Below are 25,126 nucleotides of genomic sequence, written 5' to 3' on the forward strand. Positions count from 1 at the left end.
TAAAGCAATAGTGTATGTATTGTATTTAAAAAAAATAATTGAAAATCTTACATTTGTTTAAAATCAGATCTAATTAATATAAAAAAAAGTGTACATCATCAGTGTGCTAGTACAAAAAAAGACTGAATAAGGTGTTTTAAATTTGCAAAACCATTTGTTGTCTATGCACAATACTGGTCATATTAAAACCTATGTAAATAAAATAAATTACAAATCTATTTTCTTCTATTAAAATAAACAAAAACCACACAAAAACAAATACGTCTTTAAAAAATTTTGCATCCTGAGAACGTCATTTTTCAGTTTTTGCATAGTTGAAGTGTGCTTTGACAGATTAGCTTTTTCCCCAAAATTCCTGTTTTCGTCTCTGAGCGCGACCCAAAACCTCAGACGCCATGGAGCATGAAGCTGCTGATCTGGAGGAGATCTGAGACATCTTGTCATCTGGATTTAATATAAAAAAAAAGAAAAAGAATATTTATATATGAGATCATTTAAATAAATCTAATTGCAAAACATACTACATACAGGTTATTCTGTTTTAGAAAATAATAATTAATACAATTCTAAAATGTTATAAAATATTCTTACTCATTTTAGGATAGTACTGTTTTCTTGAATGAGTAATAAAGTGTGACATATATGCGCAAACTTTGCAGACACACACACAATCAGTGAAACCAGTGATTAGAAATGCATTGTCTGTCTTTGATATGTGCACCACATCAAAGGACACCTTGATCCAATTCCTGTTCCTACCAAAACTGCTAGACACACATAAAGGTTGAAGTAGCTGTCAGAAACTGCTTATGATTGTTAATACCTGTTAATATATATATAGATATATTTTTTAAAAAGTGATTTTACCATTATCTGACAAAGCAGAATCAGATTGAGGAAGCACAAACAGCTCCGGCCGAAAAATTCCCAGGTTACCTGCATGTAATTGATACATAGAGGATATTATGATCATGCACAGGTGAATTACATAAATGAGCGTAACACAAAACCCAGTGAAACATAATCGCGTAATTCCCACTTTCTATACTGCATCTTTGTGATGCAAATGTTTTTGTAAATCTTTTTGGAAAAGTTTCATTTGCTCACAAGGGAGGCATTCATTTGATCAAAATTCAGTCAGCTACAGAACAAATGTGTAATATTATTACATATGTGTATATATATTTAATATATGATGAAACTTATTATTATGATAGCAAAGCTGGATTTTTTGAATCATCATTATTTTCCAGTTTTCAGTGTCAGGTGACTCTTCAGAAATCGTCTCAATATTTTGATCTAGTGCTCAAGATAAATAATATTAATGAATATTAAATGATTCTTTAGGACTTTTGATGAATAGGGATTATTATTTTGAAACAAAAACTGCTGTGAAACGTCTTTTAAATGCATCTTCATATTTGTAGTGATTAAATGACAGACAGTTTAACTATGAATCTTTTTTTGTAAGTTGGACTGAATAAATCTTGAATTAATTAATCAATTTCTAACTCTTTTAGATGCCTTAATGTAGTCACATATACATCCGTCGATAGGTGTATTAAACGTAATGGAAGTTTGATAATCGTTCTTAATAAATGACTCCATGAGGACATGGGAAAATCTGACCAGATAGCATGAGTGGTACTAAAATAATGTAATGACGTTAGCGGAAAAAGAAAGACAAAAAATAAAAGACAACCGGAGACTGACCTAGATTGTTCTCCCCCAATTGCTGGCGGTAACCTAACCTCCTCTACTCCTTCTGCTGGTAAATGACTCAGTCACGTTTCAATTGCGTGCTTGTAGTGTGGTGGTAGCTCTTCCCTTGAATTGATCGGTGATCATGTACTCCTATAAAGTGATATAAAGCACGCCCTTCCAATATACATAATTGTCTTTACAGGATTCACTGGTAAGCCTAGCAAAAATCAGGGTTCCCGCTCTATGCCAAATGTCAAATTCCCTGACTTTCACTGACTACTGAACTTCCATGATTTATTTTGAGCAGTCCGTCCAAAATTTAACACAAAATCAAGTAAATGGAACAGAATTTAGAGGAGCTTGCAGTTTTTTAATTGCTGCAGAGTTTGGCCAGCCATTGACACTGTTCCTTCACAATAACAATAACATTATATTCGCTCATAGAATTGATCATCTGATGTGCACATTTGTTTTAGAGTTTTCATTTTCATCATAGACACACAGCATGATGCTGCCCTTCTCAAGTGCGTGACTCTCTTTAGACCCATCATGCAACATTATTGCAAAGCACATTCAAGGCCTATTTTAACAAGGCTACATTCAATATATCAATCGCGAAAATTTTAAATTTGAACAAATTTGTTTTTAATGAAGAGATTTGACTTTTTGTTTATTTTTGATCACTAACGCCCTATTCGCACTTTGAATGGGTGACGTCAGGCATTGCCAAACTGCATTGTGGATCCGTCGGCGCCGCTTCAGAGGCGTTACTCGCTGCAGAAGTTGGGACTAGCTCAACTTTTCAAGCGCCGATGGAAGCGTCAGCCAATCAGATCGCTGTATGCAAATACACCAGCTAGACAGAGGCCTATTGCTGACTGAATTTCATTGGCTGACGCTGCTATGACGATTGCTTCAGCCCCAACTTCAGACACGCCTTCAGTCAACCGTTGACGCTGAAGCCCCGTGTGAATGGGGCATAAGAGTCATTCATGTATCAAATACGACATAGTAGGCTTTATATGCTTACTGTCTCTCTTTGTTTCTCTCAGTGTTCCATTTATATAAATGATATAGTCCAATGGTTCTTAAGGTCAAAAAGTAAATAGTATAATTGTGTGTATTTTTTTTTTATTTATATACAATAAGCAAATCACAAGAAACATGGTCATTTAAACAAAAAACTAAATAAATGGAAAGTATTTTAAAACAACGAACATAAATCTCTGATAAAAATCCGAAATCAAACAAAAAATGCTCAGGGCTTAATCAATGTGTCGGTGCTCTTTGGGTAAGGGATTTATCAGAATAAACAGCAAAAGGAAGTCCAAGGCATTTGAAAAATGTGGAAAAAATATTTGAAAAAATAATAATAATAAAAATACTTTCCCACATTTTTTGAGTGCCTTGGTCTTACTTTTGTTGTTTAAACATCCCTGATAGTAGAAGGTTAATATTGCTCAAATCAATGGAAGAAAAAATTTCCTCCAACCTTTTGAAACTTTTACGCCACTTGACCTTAGAAAAAATATGATATACTGTAAGAGGTTATACTGATATGTTTTTTCTCACTTGGCAACCTGTTTTAGATCACATAAAGAAGATGGACCCTTCAATTATTTTAGAAGAGCAAGACTTTTCCATATGTATTCTTTCCTTATACTGTATATAAATTAGGGTTGCACAATAAATTGTTTCAGCATCGATATTGCAATGTGTGCATCTGCACTTGTCACATTGCAAGATAGTCGGGATTATAGTTGACCAGGAGCTAAAGAATAGTATTAAATAACTGGATTTATACAGAATACAGAATTTCTTACTTTGAAATTTTCTCTTGTTTCTAGTCCAAATATCAATTTCTTTTGAAGTTGAAAACAAAACAATATATATATATATATATATATATATATATATATATATATAATTTACTTCATATAATTAGTATTTATTTTTTATAAAATTCAAATATTTTTATTGAACCCAAATGTATATGTGTACATGTGTGCAACGTTTTTTTTTTTTTTTGTCTAAGAAAACAGAAAATGTTAAACGCTATTTGTTTCATATCTAACAAGTTCAATATGAACACTTTTGAGGAAAAAGAATCTCTGTTATTCCACGACAAGGACAAAACATAAAATTCCCCGACTTTGGATGTTTATAATAGACCTTTGAAATTTCCGTGATATTCCAGAAATTCCATCACCCGTGGGAACCTTGCATAATAAAATTCCCAATGGCCGCAATCAGATCTGCATGAGTGGATATTGAAAGGAATCGTACCATTATGCTGAAATTCCGCGTTTCTCATTGTGCCCTGGATTCTGTTGGCAGGTGGAGCAGCATTGGCTTTGTGACGCTGACTGCTCTGTTGTTTTCGTGATGGCTTGGGAGGTTTTAAACTTCTGTAATCTGTCACCTCTTCATCAGACCAGACATCTTCTCGCATGGGCAGCACATCTACAGTAGTCAGGCCAGCGACTGGAGAGGAACGAGGCAAGCTTCCATTCGCAGCCTTCGCAATATAATGGAGATTGAAATCTGAGGATATAACGTATGACATAATATTGCAAATTTTACTCAGAGTCAGTCATGTACCTTTCTGTGTGTTCGCTGTGGAGAGCCATCTATGATATGTTTGTAAGGAGAGTGAGGCTTTCCTAAAGGTGGTTCGCTCCTTCTAACTTTCCCGGAGAAATTTTTGATCTTTGGAGGAGAGATCAGCAATGCTCCTCCTAATAAAATAATATTAAAATAAATTAATTATAAAAAACAATTAGCTCAGATCTGTGGGTTTATATCTCACAATTATATCTATTTTTTTCCAATATGCTAGAAAAAAGTCTGAAATGTTTGGTTAAAATGTAACAAAAATGCTGCATTTATGTGTATTATCTTGATTTATTGCAAAGAAATTTTTGCAATCAATCCAGAAAAAAAATCATACTGAAACTGTCGAGAGAAATCATACTGAAACTGTTTTGAGAAGCCAAAAGTATGGGTTTAAGGTGACAGACGAAAGCACCATCTGCCTAAAAAACCGCAGCTGTCTGTAAAACCAAGTTAAGCTGAAACATCACTCAGTATTCAGGGCAATGTGGTCTGAACGTTTAAAGTTGGTGTCTAGATTGCTCGTTACCAATGGATGGAGTGGTTCGATCGTGATGTGTTCTTTGTACAGTCTGCATGGTCTTGAGTTTAGGGGTTGGCAATCTGCCCCCATTAACGGAAGCTTCAGACCCCTCCTCTGCCGATGATAATGACTCACTTTCCAATGAATTTAACCTAGAAAAAGTATGCGAATGGAAAATTGTCATGGAAGAGGCATGTATTGCATGTTAGGATATGTTCATATGACAGTTTTCAGCAAGTCATTTACACAACAGTGGCCTCAAACTTATGAAACTCGGTTTCAAAGGGCGAGTTTTCAAACCGATCCCTTTATCATCAACAAAAAGGTGATTTTGTGAAAATGATGCATGCATATGTAGGCACTAACATAAAAGAAATCCATTAATCAAAATCAAATCGCAATTGAAACATTGCGATTAACTAATTGCAAGTGCGATATGACTATATATTATTTAATTTCGTCAACCCAGAGCAAATAAGTGACTGTCATCTGTGTGGGATCTTGCTAGGTAATCCAGTAAGCACACTTTACTTTGGCCCAATCAGAATAATGTAACAGAGCTTTGCAGTAATATGGGAATATTTTGGCTTCAAAGTCACAGACAAAAAAAACTTTCATTCATTTATTCATTTTCTTTTCGGCTTAGTCCCTTTATTAATCCGGGGTCGCCACAGCGGAACAAACCCCCAACTTATCTAGCAAGTTTTTATGCAGCAGATGCCCTTCCAGACGCAACCCATCTCTGGGAAAAGACACAAAACAAAAACAGCTAATTGTTATAGATGTCACAGAATTGTTTCCACAGCACGAGGAAATACAACAACTAGCACCTAAAAAAGTAAGGAGTGTGATTGAGCTAAAGCTTAACTGAAAAGTTTAATCGCAAATCAAATCAAAATCGCAATGTCTGTCAAAAAAAAAAAAAAAAACAGTTATTTTCTCCAAATCGCACAGCCTTAATCAAAACGATAATGGCAAATCGAATTAAACTACAGGTTAAAGATGAATCCAGAAAAATGTGGGTAATTGCAATTGACCAACTGGTATTTTCAGTTCATTATGTTTAGTAGACTGAAATGTTCCTATTTATATTAGTAAAAATAGCATTGTATAACTCGAACATAAGTCAGACCAATGCAAGTTACCATTAACAGGATTTTTGATGACTTAAAACATTCAAATCAAAATATCAAGGCCCCACACGAATAACACAGTATAATATGTTTAGTCATTTTAAAAATGTGTATTTTTCCATTTATAAACTTCAATCTTTATTTATAAATATGAATATTTTTAATATATAATATAATTTTGAATTGTAATATATTAACGTCCCATTCATTTTGTTTGAATTTAAGTTTCACTGTGTTAATTGTACACATATCCCACTATGTAATTTGAATATATACACTTTAATATATGCTGTATGATTGATGGAGTTACTGGCAATATTAGTTGCCAGTAATTTAATATTTACAAGTGCACTGCAAATTAACAATTACATCTGTGCTCTAGTTTTACAGCACAATTGTAATTGCTAATTTACAGTGCACTTGTAAATTTCACAGTATTACTGGCTACCAAAATTGCCAGTAATACTGTCAGTTTTACAGCAATTTTACAGTATATAATCAGAAAACACCATTGCCTTATTAGAATTGAAGAAATCCAAATAATTCACTTTCTTTATTCTGATTTTGAAACCTCTCCATGTTGGTTGTAGTAGTGCTCAAAAGCACCTGCTCAATTCTGAGAGGAACATGCACATACCTCTCATTTCTCTCCATCCCGTTCTCATTTCTTGTTTTCCCTTCCTTATCTGTTAGCCTGTCCTGTACAATCTCTTCTCTCTCTCCAAGCTGCTCTTCTTCATCCCATGCCAGCTTTCTCTGCACTGGCAGGGTGGGTTCTTCGGGAAGACCCACTTCCCCAGAAGAGCTCCTCCTGCTGACCACCACAGAAGCAGAATGTCCAGGGCTAGAGCTTTCCCTGACACTGCCAGCCCTAAAGAAGCCAAGTCACTCATTAAACCAAATATTCGAACAGATTTTTAAAGAATTAGTTGTACTCACCTGGCCAGGTCCAGAGCCTCAATAATATGGCTTGTGCTTCTGCAGGCCTCAGATTCAATGGAGGATGAGGAGGTGCCGCTGGAAGGCTCCCACATCCAGTTTTGATCTGATAAAATCTGATTTAAGTGTTGCCGAGAAAAATGAGTTCCCCAAGCCCTTTTCTTGTAGGCCTCCGCCCTCTCGCGTAGCTCCTTTACCTGTGGAAGTACAGCAAGATTGGAGTTATTCTAATGGAGTTATTAGGGTTGCACTGTAAGTTGATTGATGTTAAAAGTCTGATAATGTATAGCAAGCACAGACCACTGTTAGATATTCAAGACTCAACAATAAAGATGCCCCACTATTGGAATTTTAGGACAGCTGTTGGAATGGATTAAAACACATTTTTTAATTCTGTAAAAAGTAAAGTAAATTAAATAAATAATGCATTTGCATGTGGTGGGGATATCTTTTGTTGAGTCATGATATTTTTATTAATCATGCTAAATTGGTTATCAAGCCAGTAGAAATTCACATCATGCAACATTGCCACATCCGCTCCGAAACTTGTGGAGAATGTCAGTTTGAAGGCAGTCCTGCCCCGCTCCTAAAGAGCTGACTCAGAAGCACACTTCTGTCCCGTATGGCGAGTTTTGCACAAAAGTGTTGCTGGAGATGCAACAAAGCACACTTGACACCATAACCTAAAACCAAGATCTTCTTCCTGACGAAAATGTCTTTGTTTTAACACTGTCAGCATGTTACAAAAACGCTTTGAAGGCTCTAGACTGAAGGCTTTACAGACGAATAATTTTAAGGATGTATTTTAAAATAAAGAATTAAGTACTGTATATATTGTCAAGCATGGAAAAATCTAATCAAATAATTGAACATTCAGCAAACTGAGACTTGCAGCGCCTCGTACCATATTCCATTTTCTCTGGATTTTAATCTATTTTTTGTTTGTTTGCTTGTTTATTTTTCCCCATCACTCACCTTTTTTATTCTCCAGTTGAATTTCTTGATTTCACTTTTTCTAGTGTAACTTTTGCTTGAGTTGTAATGTTTTATATTCAATTTTAGTGATCAGAAAGCTGATCAGTTAATTAACTTTTACTATTATAGTTCCATTTATACCTTTTTACGACTACAAATTTAGTTTCCTGCTGAAATAAAAATTATAATTATTATCTCCAAATATAGACTTACAGTGCTCAGCATAATTGAGTACACCCCATTTTGAACATGAATATTTGAAGTATTTTGGTGCATTTGAACAAAACAGATTTATTAAACAGATATATTTATTAAAATAACATTTTAATCACCAAACATATTAAAAAATTGAAAGATAATAAAATTTAATTCAAGGTAAATATTGCAAAAATTACCTAAAACCCACAAAATTTCAACAAAATACTTTTTTTTTTTTTTTTTTTTTTTTGCTTCTCTTGATTTTTCCTCTTTTTAAATTTGTATTTGATATTTTTCTATAACATAAATTTGGGCGAGCTAGTTTTTGAACCCTTATTGTAAGTTATTTTGTAAGATAAGCTCCAGATTTGGCTTTAGTACTGACTACTCTAATGTATATGCACACATATAATATTGCATATTGTAAAATATTCATTTGAAACATATATTTGTGAGGGGTGTACTTATATATGCTGAGCACTGTATATGTCTGTCACAATTTCTTTCATTTAAACCAAACTCTTAATTTAGACAGTATCACATCATGGAAATCATATACATCTACACACAAAAGCTATATTGAACCATATGAGAAAAACTATTAGAGCTATCCAATAATTTATCTAGGACATTATGATTAGATTATGAATCTAAAATGTAATACATATTAATGTCTTATTACAAAAAAAAATCAATTATCCCCTGCCAATTTTGCTTTTAAGCTAATTGTGTTTCATTATTCATTATTTAAAATGTAACAATATTGTAGGCTTTTCTAATCTAATTAAAAAAATCATAAATTCATGAATTACCTAAATGAATAAATGCATCTAAACTGCACCTATAAATTTGTATATACTTGTATATAATCACTGAGTAAATCTTAAGTCAATACAAGATTACCAGACACCTGAAAGTGCAAGAAACAGAAAAAAATTTACCAACAAAACCACAGACAACTTCAAAGTTTCTGTACATGCTGACAGATAACATCTTGATACACCACATGCGTGCACACACATACACACACACACACACTCATGATCAAATCTAGGTCCATACAATCGAACTTTCAATGATGTCATACATTTTCTGAAGCAGCACAGAACAGACACATAAGCAAATTAAAGCGTCTGTTGAGAGATCTGAAGCAGTGAGAGGATGCAAGTAACAGGTGAAATGTTACCTCATGATACCACTCGTGAAAACCATCACACCCCTGCAAGATTAACCATACAGACCAGTGATTAGAGAGAGTATCTTGCCATACTCTAGCAACTCTGACACTTTCACTCCATTCTACAGCTTGCATGCCCTGATATACCATCTAAAGTAACCTAAAGTGAGTTTGTTTCAGCAACTTCAAACAAACTACTAATTTGACATTCATATGGGTTCTTGCCTTGATTTCACTTGCAGAATTTTGGGGACTTAAAGAGATAGTTCACCCAAATTATTTTAAATCTGTCATCACTTTCTCCCCCTTCACTTGTTCCAAACCTGTTTGAGTTTCTTTCTTCTGTTGGAAAACAAAAGAAGGTATTTTGAAGAATGCTGGTTGCTGGGTTTTTTTCCTACTGCAGAAGTCAATCGGTCTCAACAAGCAGCATTCTTCAGAATATCTTAATTTGTGTCTAACAGAAGAAATAAACTCAGAAAGGCTTAAAACCACACAAAGGAAGTCACCATTTGTGAATGTTATTTTAAAGGTATTTAACTGAAAGTCTACAAATAACCGATTAATCTTTTAGCATATTTAAGTCATCTTATTTCAATTAGCATAAACATACATAGAAATCTATTTATTCATTTTCCTTTGGCTTAGTCTCTATTTCAGAGGTTGCCACAGCGAAATCAACCACAAACTACTCCAGCATATGTTTTACACTGTACATTCAGCTGCAACCCAGTACTGGGAAACACACTCATACACTATGGATCATTTATTTTATTCAATTACATGCAGCTGCAATCAGAATTATTTAACCCCTTTAACATTTCCAAAATGATGTTTATCAGAGCAAGGAAATTTTCACAGTATGTCTGATAATATTTTTTCTTCTGGACTAAGTCTTATTTGATTTATTTTGGCTAGAATAAAAGCAGTTTTTAACTTTTTAATAACAATTTTAAGGTTAAAATTATTAGCCCTTTTAATCTATATATTTTTTTCGATAGTCTACAGATCAAACCATCGTTAAACAATAACTTGCCTAATTACCCTAACCTGCCTAGTTAACCTAATTAACCTAAGTAAGCCCTTAAATGTCACTTTTAGCTGTATAGAAGTTTCTTGAAAAATATCTAGTCAAATATTATTTACTGTAATCGTGGCAAAGATAAAATAAATCAGTCATTAGATATGAGTTATTAAAACTATTATGTTTAGAAATATGTTTAAAAAATCTTGTCAGATTTTCTGTTCTGTTAAACAGAAATTGGGGAATAAAATAAACAGGGGGGCTAATAATTCTGATTGCAACTGTATAGCGCATGTCTTTGGGCTGTGGGGGAAATTGGAGCACCCAGAGGAAACCCAAGCCAACAAAGGGAGAACATGCAAACTCCACACAGAAAGGCCTACTGACCCAGCCAGAACTCGAACCAGCGATCTTCTTGCTGTAAGGCAGTAGTGCTAGCCACTGAGCCACTGTGCCGCCCCTATTAAATTCTATATTTTATTAATTTATTCTAATTACTCAAATTAATTATGTTTTTTTTTATTTAGTCCTATTTTTAATTTTTTGATTAAATTAGTTAAAGATGAAAAAAGAGTATTTGTGTATACGTTAGGCATGCATATATTATTCTCAGATTTCTTTTTCCAGAAGCGCACCTCCTCTTTTGCAGATTTAATCTTCAGCCATGCTCCATCTTTGTAGCTGTACTGGAGGGGTGAATGAAAGTTGGATCTGTACTCAGTTTTCCCTTTTCTGTCATGCAGGAAAAAAATAGAAAACTAGTAAATAGTCATACAATTTGAAAGATCTAAACATGTAACCTATATACAGTGGAAATCGAAATTATCAGCCCTCGTGATTTTTTTTTCTTTTTTAAATATTTCCTAAATTATCTTTAACAGAGCAAAGATTTTTTTCACAGTATTTATTTACAATAATGTTTTTTCTTCTGGAGAAAGTCTTATTTGTTTAATTTCAGCAAGAGTAAAATCAGTTTTTAATTTTTTAAACCATTTTAAGGTCTTAATATTATTAACCCCCTCAAGCAATATTTTTTCGATTGTCTACAGCATGGACGATTTTAGGATTTTCATTTTAGGGGGGCTCAGCTCCCTATAAGGTAAAATTTTTTATTATAAATGTTATAAATATATATATATATATATATATATATATATATATATATATATATATATATATATATATATATATATATATATATATATATAAAACCTAATCTTACATTTATAAGTAATAATTTTATAGTAATACACTTAAAAATGTTTGTTTAAAATGGTAGGGTTGTATACTAGTATTCCACTTTATTACATAGACAGGCACAGCCATTTAAGTTCTGAGTAAACCAAATAGGCTCAACCCACCTGTTTACTGTAGTAAAAACCACTTTCTACATTCAAGTGTATTTTTTTCCCTTGTATTAAATAAATAAACTGCCACTTTTAATCTACAGCCACCCTAAAATAGGCCTAGCAACACCCATGGTCTACAGAACAAAACATCGTTATACAATGACTTGCCTAATTCCACTAACTTGCCTAATTAACCTAGTTAAGCCCTTAAACTTTAAGCTAAATACTAGTATCTTGAAAATGAGCTAGTAAAATATTATGTACTGTCATCATGGCAGAGATAAAAGTAATCAGTTATTAAAACTATTATGATTAGAAATGTGTTGAAAAAATCTTTCTGATGAAAAATAATGTGGGAAAAATTATACAGAGGAGCTAATAAACTAGGAGGGCTAATAATTCTGACTTCAACTCTATATTACATACATATATTACAAAGTTTATTTTCTGTTATTTTTGCACATCCTGTAAAAACACAACAGTCACCTCATAACCTTTGGTGAAGGGTCTTTCAGGTTGTGGGGTGATTTCACTTCCTGTTGCTGTAGATAGGCAACTTCTTGTTCTGGGCTTGACTTCCTGCTGTGTGGTCGCTCCTTCTTCTTCTTCTTTCTCTTACTCTGGTTTGATGGGCATTTAGGCAAAAGAGCCAGAAATACTATGTCAAAGGTGCAAACATTTTAGTAAATGTATACTTCCTCTCTATACGTTGCAGAGCACGTGAAAAAAAACTATAAGGAAATAACATATGTTATTGAAACTAGATTTTCCAGATCCCATACTGACGCTGTAATACCTGGAAAGTTTGCATTCATGATTGATGTATGTGAATGAACTGAGAGGGTATATTTCTGTGTACCTTCTCTGGGGTTTTGCTCTCTGTTAGAAACTCTGGGACCTCATACTGTTCAACATCTCGCCTCAAGCGTGGTGGCCTGGGAAGAGGCGATCCTTTGAAACTTCTCTTGTACTCGCTCTCCATAATCACTGGGTTTGTTTTGAAGGGTGGGATGGCTCTGTTGTTACTGTATAACATCTAGCAGATGTAAAATAATTCAAAACTCAAGGAGCTGCAATGAACCTGATGGCTATGGTATTCAGATAATTACTTGAAAAAGATCTAATTGTAATAACATATTAATAATCAGTTTAATAAGATAAGCTATACCATTTTAAAGAATTAAATCTTGCAAACAAACAACATTATAAAATAACCATTAATGTTAGAATATACACTCACCGGCCACTTTATTAGATACACCTGTCCAACTGCTTTTTAGCGCAAATGTCTAATCAGCCAATCACATGGCAGCAACTCAATGCATTTAGGCATATAGACATGGTCAAGACGATCTGCTGCAATTCAAACCAAGCATCAGAATCGGGAAGAAAGGTGATTTAAGTGACTTTGAACGTGGCATGGTTGTTAATGCCAGACAGGCTGGTATCTTGAACATGACAATGAGTTCACTGTACTCAAATGGCCCTCACAGTCACTACATCTTAATCCAATAAATCATCTTTGGGGAGTTGCATCATGGATGTGCGGCTGACAAATCTGCAGCAACTGCTATCTTGCCAATATAGACTAAATACTCTGAGGAATATTTCCAGTACCTCCTTGAAACTATGCCACAAAGGATTAGGCAGTTTTGAAGGCAAAAGGGGGTCCAACCCGGTACTAGTAGAGTGTATCTAATAAAGTGGCCGGTTAGTGTATGCCTCTAGATGTAAGAATCTAGAATGAATAGATTAACAAATTGTAATTTTTATAAGATGCATAGAAGTGACATGGAGAAATGTACTGCCATCTACTGGAAGAACATTGCCTATTTAAATTAGATAAAAGAAAGTTACACAAAAAGCACTCAGTTGCACTTAAATATTTTACAAAGTATCAGAAACGCATCAGGTGTGCAAAGCGACTGGCAAATAATATTTAGGACAATCTGGCTACAAAATCATTAAATGTAAAACTAATCATGTAAAATAAAGATGATTTTGACTGATAAACTGCAAAAAGGTACCTGATGTGCAGCAAGCAGGGGCGATTCGGCTACAGGTGTTTTCCACATGAACTGTCTCTGGTATTCGGAGTTCAAGCCATTTCTCTGATGCTCTGACCTCAGGCCTGCTTTCATCCGCAGTGCATGGTTAATCTAAAAGTCAAAACACGTGAATAAATGTTACTGGAGGTATTATTAGTGGTATTGATAATTAATAAAACAATTATTATATTTATACACTACATGTAATGTTATAAACTAATTAATAAACAATTATTTAAAAGTACAAGATCAAAAACATGTCAAAAAAAGTTGGTGAAATCCTCCGCATGCAAAAACTTGCTCTTCCACATACTCTGGTCCAAGATTCTATTTATTAACAGAACTACAAATGCAAAGAACTACAAGTGGGCCTCTTTAATATGTGTTGCAATTTTTTATTTTTTTAACATCTTAAACAACTCTGACTCACTCCATTTAGTGCTTGTTTCTGCTTTTGTACTGCGAAGGTGGATGTCTGAGCTGCTTCTGCTTGTGGTGGTTGAGATGGGGCAGTGGTGCCCTCTGGTGGGTCTCTAGGGGCAAGAGGGGTCACCTGTCTTTCTGCACTAGTGGCCCTGAGCACAGGTGAGACAGCTGGAGACCTGCTCTTCTCCAGCTGCTGTTGAGAATGATCACGTCCTTCCCATCGGAAAGAACTGGATACCTGAGATGGATAAAATGGCACTCTCCTTTTGGATATGAACTGGGGTTCCTGAGTAATTCCTGTAAATAACAGAATAAGGTCAATTAGTTCAATATTAACAATATTTTATCTATCTATCTATCTATCTATCTATCTATCTATCTATCTATCTATCTATCTATCTATCTATCTATCTATCTATCTATCTATCTATCTATCTATATGTCTGTATGTCTGTCTGTCTGTCTGTCTGTCTGTCCGTCCGTCCGTCCGTCCGTTCGTCTGTCTATCAGCCTATCTATCATCTGACACCACTGTATGTATCTATCTATCTATCTATCTATCTATCTATCTATCTATCTATCTATCTATCTATCTATCTATCTATCTATCTATCTATCTATCTATCTATCTATCTATCTATCCATCCATCCATCCATCTGTCTGTCTATCTGTTAACTTATCTATCTATCTATCTATCTATCTATCTATCTATCTATCTATCTATCTATCTATCTATCTATCTGTCTGTCTGTCTGTCTGTCTGTCTGTCTGTCTGTCTGTCTGTCTGTCTGTCTGTCTGTCTGTCTGTCTGTCTATCTATCTATCTATCTATCTATCTATCTATCCATCCATCCATCTGTCTGTCTATCTGTTAACTTATCTATCTATCTATCTATCTATCTATCTATCTATCTATCTATCTATCTATCTATCTATCTATCTATCTATCTATCTATCTATCTATCTATCATCTATCTATCTGTCTGTCTGTCTGTCTGTCTGTCTGTCTGTCTGTCTGTCTATCTATCTATCTATCTATCTATCTATCATCTATCTATCTATCTATCTATCTATCTATCTATCTATCTATCTATCTATCTATCCATCCATCCATCTGTCTGTCTATCTGTTAACTTATCTATCTATCTATCTATCTATCTATCTATCTATCTATCTATCATCTATCTATCTATCTATCTATCTATCTATCTGTCTGTCTGTCTGTCTGTCTGTCTGTCTATCTATCTATCTATCTATCTATCTATCTATCATCTATCTATCTATCTATCTATCTATCTATCTATCTATCTATCTATCTATCTATCCATCCATCCATCTGTCTGTCTATCTGTTAACTTATCTATCTATCTATCTATCTATCTATCTATCTATCTATCTATCTATCTATCTATCTATCTATCTATCTGTCTGTCTGTCTGTCTGTCTGTCTATCTATCTATCTATGTAGTACATACCTGACTGGTCAGAGCGCAGTCCTGCCAGTCGCATCCTGCGATGTGGAGAATCGCTTCTGGATCTTGATGTTCGACCCTTGTATTTACTTCGATACTCGCTGATTCCCTATTAGGAATATATAGAAGTAGAACATAGAAATCAGCTTTATAGTTTACATGTAAAGCACAATGTGCATGTGATACGTTACACAATCTGCATGTTCACATGAGATGTCCAGGAAATTCTATATCTGTGATTTAAAAGAAAAGGCATGCATAATGCATGCTACATAACTAGCTATTTGCAGACAACTGGATAACGTGAATGCCTGTTAATCAGCGCACCAACTTCAAGACATAACAGGAAGTAACGTTAAAACCGACAAAACCTTGCAATAATTTAACATTACCGTTCGCGTGTTTCGTGCTTCTCAACAATCAAGTCGTTTCGATTTGTTTTCGGCAAAGTGAAAGCCTTGTCTTACAGTAACTCGTTTTAATACATATTGCATACCCTAAATGTAAACACTGGAAAAAATTTCAAAACCGAAAGCATTTCTTTAGCCTGCAGCGCGCGCTCACTGTTCCTCCTCAAACAAATGACGTCGCACAAGCGCGTGCACCTTCAATCTGGTCCTGTTCTGTAAAAACTATTTCCAGTGTATTTGTAATTTACAAAGCTTACCTTGAAACGGACAGGCATTTTCAGTCTACGCCGGTAGTGACTAGGGCACAGAGAGGTCGGCGAACAAAAGAAGTGTTTTTGTTACACGCTTGGAGGTGTGTGAGATTAGATTCAGTTACAGTCTTTGCTGTTACCTTGGTGAGGCGTCCCACGTTACGCGCATGCGCAAGACTGTAAGCAGCTTTGTTATGACCCTGACCCTTTACCGTGCGTGTTTATAGTAGCATCATAAGATACTGTAATATGTATTAGAAATTAATCCATCTTTTTGTAACTTTATGTGAGGTCGAAATTTTTCTTGCTTTGGTTTGTCAACAGATTAGGAGAAATATATTAAAGCAAAGTATTTTACAAGAAAACACTTTAGATGGTTATTTAATATTGCAAACATATTTATTGGATAATATAATTAGATTTATTTCATTATTATTATTATTGTTGTTGTTGTTGTTGTTGTTGTTGTTGTTGTTGTTGTTATTATTATTATTATTATTGTTGTTATTTAATAGATAAAATATTAGGAAAAATTGTTATATTATGAATATTGTAATTCTCTTAAGAACTCTTAAGAAAAAAGATAACTATTATATAATTAATCATTTCTCTATAATGTACTGTACAATATTTTTATCATTTCTCAATAATGTAAAAAAAAAAGATAACTATACATTATATTATTAATAATTTCTCTATACAAGTCAAGCGTGTCTTTATGGTTTATTTTAGTTATACATGCAGCTTATCATTGGCTAAACCTGGCATCAGATTTAGTTCATCAGCCATTCAGAATCGAGACTGATGCCTGTTTCACACTTATATTGTGAAATAATAAAAATAATATTTGACAATCTGTGTTTGGTTTGTGTAGCTGCAGATGCCAGCACCTTTGGATTTGCGGGTCTCAAATTTGGGGACGTGGCAAGACGTACCCAATGATGAAATCCACTAGGTACGACGTATCAACCGATGTTGTGGTATCTAGTGCTGATTGGTTTCCCCGTTTCCCTCAGCCAATCAAAAGAGAGTGTGTTGAGTCACCGCATAATTAAACAACGGTATCTGTTACATCCGGGGTTTGTCGTGATGAAGTGGCCCAATGGTTGCGAACGGACTCCACTGGTCGTGATTTGATTGGGCTGCGGCGCTCTTCTCGTCCGAAAAACGGTGTGGCACAGGGGTGTGAGGATTAAACCAAAGACCCTGTATTGTGTCTGGGATTCTCGGCCTCCTAAATAATTAAGGTATGTACGTGTTTTATATGATTTTGGCAGGCATTTTACATGTTTGGTCTATGAATATGGGTGACCGTTGCATTACCTGACCATGTAACGTTACGTTGTAAAGCCGACTCACTTAAAGGGACAGTTGTCGTTAAAGGAATGTTTACCCCAAAATGTATATTCTGTCAATATGTGTCCACCGGGATGCTATTATAAATGGATATGCTCTTTATTTTATCCATGGAATATAAAATGATTGAAGACTAGCAGTCCTCATCGTTCAATGCATCTTTTTTCATGTAAGAAAGGTGTTGCTAAGATTATATCTGCCTTAATTTTTGTTTATTTTTTTGCTTAACCCATAGCAGAAATCTTTTATAGTCTTTGAAAGACTACAGATGTGAAAATAACCACATCTGTTTCCTAATATATTAAGCAGAGTTGTTGGGTCAGAGCTAAAAAGAGGTATTTTCTCGATCATTATAATAATTAATTAATGTATATAATTTATTTAAAATATATCTTGTTGGTTTATTTAATGCTATTGATATTTATCACTATCAATTACCTGCCATTTAAAATAATAATTTTTCTTCTACCCTATAAACTTTTTTTTTTTTAGCAAGAAAATTTATATTACCTTAAAATGTAATAAAATGATTATAATCATATTTACTATAACAAGTGTAGTCCTAAAAAATGTGTTTTTCATTTTGTAGAAATATATCTATTACACATAGACTGATGATGGATGATTATTACCTATCACCTATATTTTGACATTTTATTTTTTACAGAAGTTGTTCAAAACATTAAATAAATAGTTTACTTGCATGTAATTTGCTTTCCACAGTAAAACCCTTTGAGTACCTTTAATCTGGTGTAGAAACTGAAATGGGACATCTCATCTTTGACCTTCACACCTAAATCCTTTAGAAAAAGTTTGTAAAGATTTTTTTAATTGTGTGACTTTATTTATTGGTTTACAGGTTATGTTCATAATCATATTATTATTGTGTTATAATTAATCTATTGTCATTTGCAATTATCAATGTTTTTTATTATCCTATCAGAATCCCATTACCTCTTAACTCTCTCTATTTCCCTGAATTTTTATTTTATTTATTTTTTTTATTTTGTGTGTGTGTGTGTGTGTGTGTGTGTGTGTGTGTGTGTGTGTGTGTGTGTGTGTGTGTGTCTTGGTCTTGTATCCCTTTTTTTTCCATCTATGGATTTTTTTTTTGTCCATGTGTTTCCTGTTTCATGTGATATTTTGCCTGTCAGGATTGTTCCTTTTTCCTCTTTTACACATTTTTACACAATTGCACACAACGCTTGGGGTCAGTAAGATTTTGGTTTAAGAAATAAAAAGTTATATTTATCAACTATGCAGCAGTGTAAATGTACAATTTTCTTCCTATTAATAAAAATCTTCAGGGAGAAAAAAAAAAAGTTTTTTTTTTTTTATGTTTTCCAGTAATATTTTAATGAGCAATTTGTTTTCATCATGAATAATGATACGAGTGTTTCTTGAATGCAAATATGCATATTACAGTCATTTCTGAAGGATTATGTGATACAGAAGACTCCAACATTAAAACTATATTCAACAGCCTATTTTAAATGCCATAATAATTCACACATCACCCAATTTATTTCTATATTTTTAAAAATCCTATGTCTGCAACCTTGGTGAGAGGAAGAGATTCGTTTCTTATCTTACCCAGCCAAAATTTTCAACGGTAATATGTGTTCCACTTCTAACTCAAACATACAAGGTGTTTACATTCTCAGGGTCAAACAGACCTTGTTAACTCATGTTTGCCCAGTGGTTTATTTAACACACTAGACATTCCTGTGGTCTATATTTAAATGGAAGTTTGAATGTGTATTTTCAATTTTTTTTGCTGTAGCTTTCCATAGAGCTTGGAAGATGAAGATGGAAATTAGGCCTTTGTTGATGTGCTTTGCTCTGTGCGTGGTTTACGCCACCAGCAAACCAACAGAGAAGAAAGACAGGGTCCACCATGATGCACCCCTGAGCAGCAAAGAGCATGACGATGGCACAAACTTTGAATACGACCACGATGCCTTCCTTGGAGAAGAAGAAGCCAAAACATTTGATGATCTGACTCCGGAAGAAAGCAAAAATAGGCTTGGGTAAGGTTTGTGCTGAATGTTAATGGCCATTTAGCATTTTAGAGTGTTAATTCTTGCAAAACAAATGTACAATTCGTTATTTGACACATCCTTTTAGTACATTTTTGTCTTTGTTTTGACTTTTTTCTCAGTAAAATTGTGGAAAAGATTGATGCAGATGAGGATGGTTTTGTGACAGAGGCCGAGCTGAAAGCATGGATCAAAAAGGCTCAAAAGAAATACATTTATGACAATGTGGAGAGACAATGGAAGGATTTTGATCTGAACAACGATAGAATGATCTCCTGGGAAGAATACAAGAACGTCACCTATGGCACCTACCTTGGTAATAAATTCATATAATTAAATTAAAAAAGGATATTTCACCCCCCAAAAATGCCTTATTCAAACTTATGTGACTTTGATTCACTTGAGGAATTTAAAATTAGTATAAATATGCTGCGTATTTTGTCTATACGGTAAAAGTATTTGCTTTGGATCCCATTGATTTTCATCATATGCACAAAATCAACACTTCAAAATATCATCTTATATGTTATACAGGTGTCAAATCCAGTTCCTGGAGGGCCGCAGCTCTGCACAGTTTAGCGTTACCCTAATTAAACACACCTAATCAAACAAATTGAGTCTTTCAGGCTTGTTTGAAACCTACGGGTAAGTGTGTTTAGGCAGGGTTGGAACTAAACAGTGCAGAGCTAGACCCTCCAGGAATTGGATTTGATACCTGTGTGTTTTACAGAATAAAGGAAATTGAATAGGTTTGTAATGCCATAATGGTGCATAAATAATTACTTTTATTCTGGGGTAAATTCTCCATCTAAATAATTGAAATGGCAAACTATTAATAGCGATTTGTAATATTAATTGAAGCATTTGTACTGTCTGTGTTCTTCTCAGATGATCCTGAACCTGATGATGGCTATAACTACAAACAGATGATGGCCAGAGATGAACGCCGCTTTAAAATGGCTGATGGGAATGGAGACCACATCGCTGATAAAGAGGAGTTCACGGCTTTCCTCCATCCTGAGGAGTATGAACATATGAAGGACATTGTTGTGCTGGTGGGTCCGTCATACTTAGCTTGCTATTTGCAGCCAGTTTTACTGAATTCGATTGAATGAGCACTGTATTTCATCTAACAGATTGCACTATTAATGCCGTTGTTTTCTTTTTAATTACTTTAAAACCTGTTTTATCACATCTGTTTTTATTTTCTTGTATTTTATGTTCCACTGTGTATGAAATGTACTATATAAATAAACTTGCCTTACTTTCTGGCTCTCATGTAGCCCAATGTTTTGCTAATCTCCCTTATCAATTTGATCCTCAGGAAACAATGGAGGACATTGACAAGAATGGTGATGGGTTTATTGATTTGGAGGAGTATATTGGTGAGTTAAACACCACTTTAGGAATTGTATTTAAACAGTGTTTGTCATAAAATTGATTTGTGACCTATTTGTACATCATCCTACTGGAAGTATTTGATCACAAGGTTTTAATGATGCAAGGTTGGTTCTTCCTGAAGTGCATTCTTTGTGAACTTAAAGGCACAATATATAGGATTTTACATTAAAGTATCCAAAAACCACTAGAATAGTGTTATATATTTTGCTAATGCATGCACCCAAATGTTTCGAAGAATATTCAAATCCAAAGAAATAGGCAATTTTATCTAGTGACAAGGACTATGTCTTGAGTCGCCATGCTAATGATATCATAAACTGTCAATTTCCAATTTGGCTCGTATAGATACTTTAGTATTTTGCGTGTTTTAATAAACTGCACAGAGTAACATTATAACAGAAGCCTGAAATGTTTTTAGTATGATAAAACATCACTGCTTCTTCACCATGTGATCAAGGCCATGTAGCTCTTGTCTCTCATCAGCGGTTGCTTCAGTGGTCTCGTTTTGCTTTTTACTTTAGCCTACATAACAGTGCCATATACCTAGTTTTGAATACTTTAGCTAACCCATGAAGATGATTTCTGCAGTCCCATTATGAAGATGATTTCTGCAGTCCCATTAGGTGTAATGTAGACAGCATGTGACTGACTGATTAGTTACATTAACAAAGTTGAACAGGGGGGATCTAATAAATTGGCCTGTGAACGTAGTGTAACACAAGGTGAATTTCTTGACTGTCAGGTGACATGTACAACCATGAGGATGAAATGGACGAGCCGGAGTGGGTGGCGACAGAGCGAGAGCAGTTTTCGGAGTTCAGAGACAAGAACAAGGATGGCAAAATGGACAGGGAAGAAACCATGGACTGGATCCTACCAGCCGACTACGATCACGCTGAAGCCGAAGCGAAGCATCTGGTGTATGAGTCTGACACAAACAAGGTGAGCAGTATTTAAAGTAGGGCTGCACAATATATTTAATTCAATAAACTTTAGTGTCTATTCCACAGGGGTTAGAAAGTTGTGTTTAGACAGAGGCTCACGCAAACAGCAAAACATAAATATACTTGCACATTTATTTTAAAATCCTATTCCAAGAAGAACAATGGCAGTGGGAATAAATGCCGTCTTGTACTTAGCCTTTTTTACTAAAGGAACTTTATACCGTCTCTCAGACCCCCCAAAAAAATAGATTTTGGATTGCATTTCTTAACTCCTAATGTTGCTAGTTAACACATTCAATGCATTTTTTTTACAAAACATCCCCTAATTTCTAAAATATCAACCTCTACAAAATGGTTGATATGTCGGTTTATGTTAAAAGTACCGGAATTAACACATATACTACGAAAATCAGAAAATATTAAGTAAAAGAAAAATTAATTTGTAAAAAATAATCAAAATGAAACCTTTGAACACTAAATCATCTTTATTTTTTAAAGAATCCCATGAAATATTTCAGATTCTCATTTAACATGTTCCCTTGTTGTTGTTTTACAATAAAACCAAAAACAAGTGTAGTAGTGCAACATGATTATGTTTGTTTAACAATGCTGTGAAGTGTAAACCATTAATTAAAATAGTCATTCTTAAAATGACTGTAACACTCATTATTTAAAACAGTCAAAATATGCTCAACCATTTGGTAGAGCAGGCAGTTAAAGGGTTTAGGGAACCATGTAACGGATGGGAAGAGTCTTCCACAATAGTGGAGTTTTTTTTTTTTGCTGCCTCAAATAAATTAATAAGAGGCGTTTGTCTCTCACCAATTATTTTACTCTCTACATTTACTAATCTTTTAAGTTTATTTTTGCTTTTAACAGAGAGGGGCTACAATAATTAAAGTAAGGACCACATTGGTTAAAAAATAATCTAACTAAGGACAGATGCCCACATTGTGATATTGATGCTGAAGCGATATATCAAAATTTCCTTCTCAATATTAAAACTTCTTATCAAAACAATATAAAAAAAGTTTTGATATTGAAAAGGACATTTTGATATATCGCTTCAGCATCAGTATCATAATGTAGGCATCTGCAATAGTCACATCACAGGACCTGCAATGTCAAGTTGGGATTATAATTACCCATAGTTCAGTACACATAATTTGATGAGCCATTGTGAATTTCAAACATGATCTAATAGTGTGAACGATTTTTACTTGGATGTGTTTTTAAGGCTTGCGACTGTAAGACATAAAGCAAATTTAAACCATTTGAGGCACGATAAAATAAAAAAATTGCCGCTTTAACACAGATTAATTGTGTTTACTTATTGTTTTATTTATAAAAATGAAGACTATGAAGTGCTATTTTTAATTTGATTTCTCAATTTCTGTACCTCGGCATTTTTAGATTCCAACAAAGACCATAAAGGGCTGTTTATTTTGTTTTGTTTTTATTTCAATTTGTTATATTTTTAGATGCCCTCCACAATCATCCCATCCCATCCAATGTAAAATTATGAATTCTTTCAAAACAGTTACTAATGTCATATTGGACATACAAAACTAACTCATGTTTTTTTGCTTAAAGATGAAGACCCCACTTAATGTTTGTACTGGACAGTTCTCCTTACTGTAAATCACATTCTACTGGACTGTCCTGCTTTTAATGGTTCCATAAAGTTATTTTATGAAATCAACACTCTTAAGGACATTTTAACAAAGTTTTGACATTTTTAACAAAGAACTTTTATCACGTATTAACACTAAAAAACTTTTTTTAATTAATGTATTCACTTGTATGTTGTTTTTAATTGTATATTGATTATTGAAATGTTCCTGCCATGAAAATAGCCTCGGTTGCTGACATGGCGTTAAATAAAAAATACATTACATTACATCCAAGCAGTAACTTGAGTCATATTGTGAAATTATATTCATATCGCAATATATATCGCAGAAATGCAAAATATTGCAATGTCAGTTTTTTTCCAATATCCCTAATATCCTATCCATAATATCCCTAGAGCTTTTGTTGTTTGTCCTCATTTTAACCAAGTCACTCAAACTGTGTTTCAGGATGGAAAGCTGACCAAAGAAGAAATACTCAACAAGTATGATTTGTTTGTGGGAAGCCAAGCGACTGACTTCGGGGAGGCATTAGTTCGACATGATGAGTTTTAATTATTTCTTTTTTAGTATAATAGATAATTACTTTTTAACTTGTTTTGGTAAAAGAATATAATTTTATATTGCCTCATCATAATACAACACTAATTCCTCAGAATTTTGTTCACTTGATTTTCCTTTTTGCACAAATTTCATAGCTTTTTTTGTACTGTAAAGTGTGTAACTTTTGTTTGATTTGAAGTCCATGTACAGCATTATTATCATCATTTCAGTAACTGTATATGTCTGTTTTTTATTGAGAAGCGGTTGATGGATTCAGTGCAGTTTTATACACATTGCTACAGATCTATAATCGGCTCCCCCTGCTGTTCACAGTTCTGTCGTAAGAATATTGTAAGTACAGAAAGCTCTCATGTTGATTTTTGAGGGTTTATACAAATATGTATAACATATTAAATATATATTCACACATAAAAATGTGAATATGTATTTGTTATCTCACATTTCAAAGCAGAAACATCTGTTTTTGAGTGATGACTCTTCATTTTTCTCTCCAGGCAATACTGTTGTCTTTTTTTATTTATTTAGAAGAACAATACATGTCCATGAACTTTAATCATTGTGCCTTTCATTGATTTTCCTGTTAGATTTAGATCTTAGCTTGTATTATATGTGTATAATTCAAATCTTTTGGGTTTGTTGGGTCCATCAGAACACGTTACTGAACAATTTGTTGCCTTCAACTTTATTATTTGAAATGCATTACCAATTACATGATGTTTGTAACATGTTTAATATGCTGCAAACACATCAATCTCCCCCATTGTCTATTCATTTTTCTTTTATCTTTATTTTTTTCAGTATATAATGTTTGGCACCTAAAGGTTTCAGGTCACTTGTTGCGAATGGTGCTGTTTCACCACCTGCAGATTGTATCTCGAACACAAATTGTCAATAAAACCAAAATATGAGCTAAATAAGATTTTTTTTTCTTGTCATTTTGTGCAATAT

General features: G+C 33.9%; 2 protein-coding genes across 29 annotated transcripts; one reads left to right on the plus strand and one right to left on the minus strand.

Annotated features, from left to right (window-relative positions):
• mdm1 (Mdm1 nuclear protein) lies at positions 1-16,410 on the minus strand. Of its 25 annotated transcripts, XM_068219645.1 has the most exons (16): positions 16,250-16,410; positions 15,586-15,691; positions 14,207-14,406; positions 14,114-14,176; positions 13,663-13,794; positions 12,495-12,671; positions 12,122-12,255; positions 10,922-11,018; positions 9,272-9,304; positions 6,913-7,109; positions 6,611-6,844; positions 4,847-4,992; positions 4,306-4,442; positions 3,991-4,222; positions 868-936; positions 1-444 (listed from the first exon to the last, which is right to left on the minus strand). In XM_068219645.1, exons 1-16 carry the CDS (start codon positions 16,265-16,267, stop codon positions 335-337), a joined length of 2,085 nt encoding a protein of 694 aa, XP_068075746.1. In that variant the 5' UTR covers positions 16,268-16,410; the 3' UTR covers positions 1-334. The 25 variants fall into 25 exon arrangements, with proteins under 25 accessions (XP_068075746.1, XP_073802252.1, XP_073802248.1 ...); XM_073946151.1 differs by lacking the exon at positions 14,114-14,176 and having other exon boundaries at positions 14,348-14,406; XM_073946147.1 differs by lacking the exon at positions 14,114-14,176 and having other exon boundaries at positions 14,237-14,406.
• Positions 16,411-17,348: 938 nt separating this feature from the next.
• Positions 17,349-25,095, plus strand: calua (calumenin a). Of its 4 annotated transcripts, none has more exons than XR_011010881.1 (8): positions 17,406-17,490; positions 19,383-19,629; positions 19,761-19,954; positions 20,527-20,693; positions 20,963-21,023; positions 21,782-21,981; positions 24,065-24,508; positions 24,673-25,092. XR_011010881.1 is itself a non-coding variant. In NM_001002151.2 (7 exons), exons 2-7 carry the CDS (start codon positions 19,403-19,405, stop codon positions 24,167-24,169), a joined length of 954 nt encoding a protein of 317 aa, NP_001002151.2. In that variant the 5' UTR covers positions 17,349-17,490; positions 19,383-19,402; the 3' UTR covers positions 24,170-25,095. The 4 variants fall into 4 exon arrangements, 2 of the variants coding, with proteins under 2 accessions (NP_001002151.2, NP_001304321.1); XR_011010880.1 differs by having other exon boundaries at positions 19,393-19,629; NM_001002151.2 differs by having other exon boundaries at positions 17,349-17,490; positions 24,065-25,095.
• Positions 25,096-25,126: the final 31 nt, after the last annotated feature.

The sequence above is a fragment of the Danio rerio genome, chromosome 4 (assembly GCF_049306965.1).
Source record: "Danio rerio strain Tuebingen ecotype United States chromosome 4, GRCz12tu, whole genome shotgun sequence".
NCBI classification, from domain to species: Eukaryota; Metazoa; Chordata; class Actinopteri; order Cypriniformes; family Danionidae; genus Danio; species Danio rerio.

Coding starts and splice junctions, on each gene's coding strand:
- mdm1 (XM_005164639.5), bottom strand. Junction 12,672..13,662: donor CCCTGCTTGCTGCACATCAG/GTACCTTTTTGC, acceptor TACATCTGCTAG/ATGTTATACAGTAACAACAG. Junction 4,443..4,846: donor TCGAACCACTCCATCCATTG/GTAACGAGCAAT, acceptor TTATTTTATTAG/GAGGAGCATTGCTGATCTCT.
- calua (NM_001002151.2), top strand. CDS start 19,403: ATGAAGATGGAAATTAGGCCTTTGTTGATGTGCTTTGCTCTGTGCGTG. Junction 19,955..20,526: donor CACCTATGGCACCTACCTTG/GTAATAAATTCA, acceptor TGTTCTTCTCAG/ATGATCCTGAACCTGATGAT. Junction 21,982..24,064: donor ATGAGTCTGACACAAACAAG/GTGAGCAGTATT, acceptor ACTGTGTTTCAG/GATGGAAAGCTGACCAAAGA.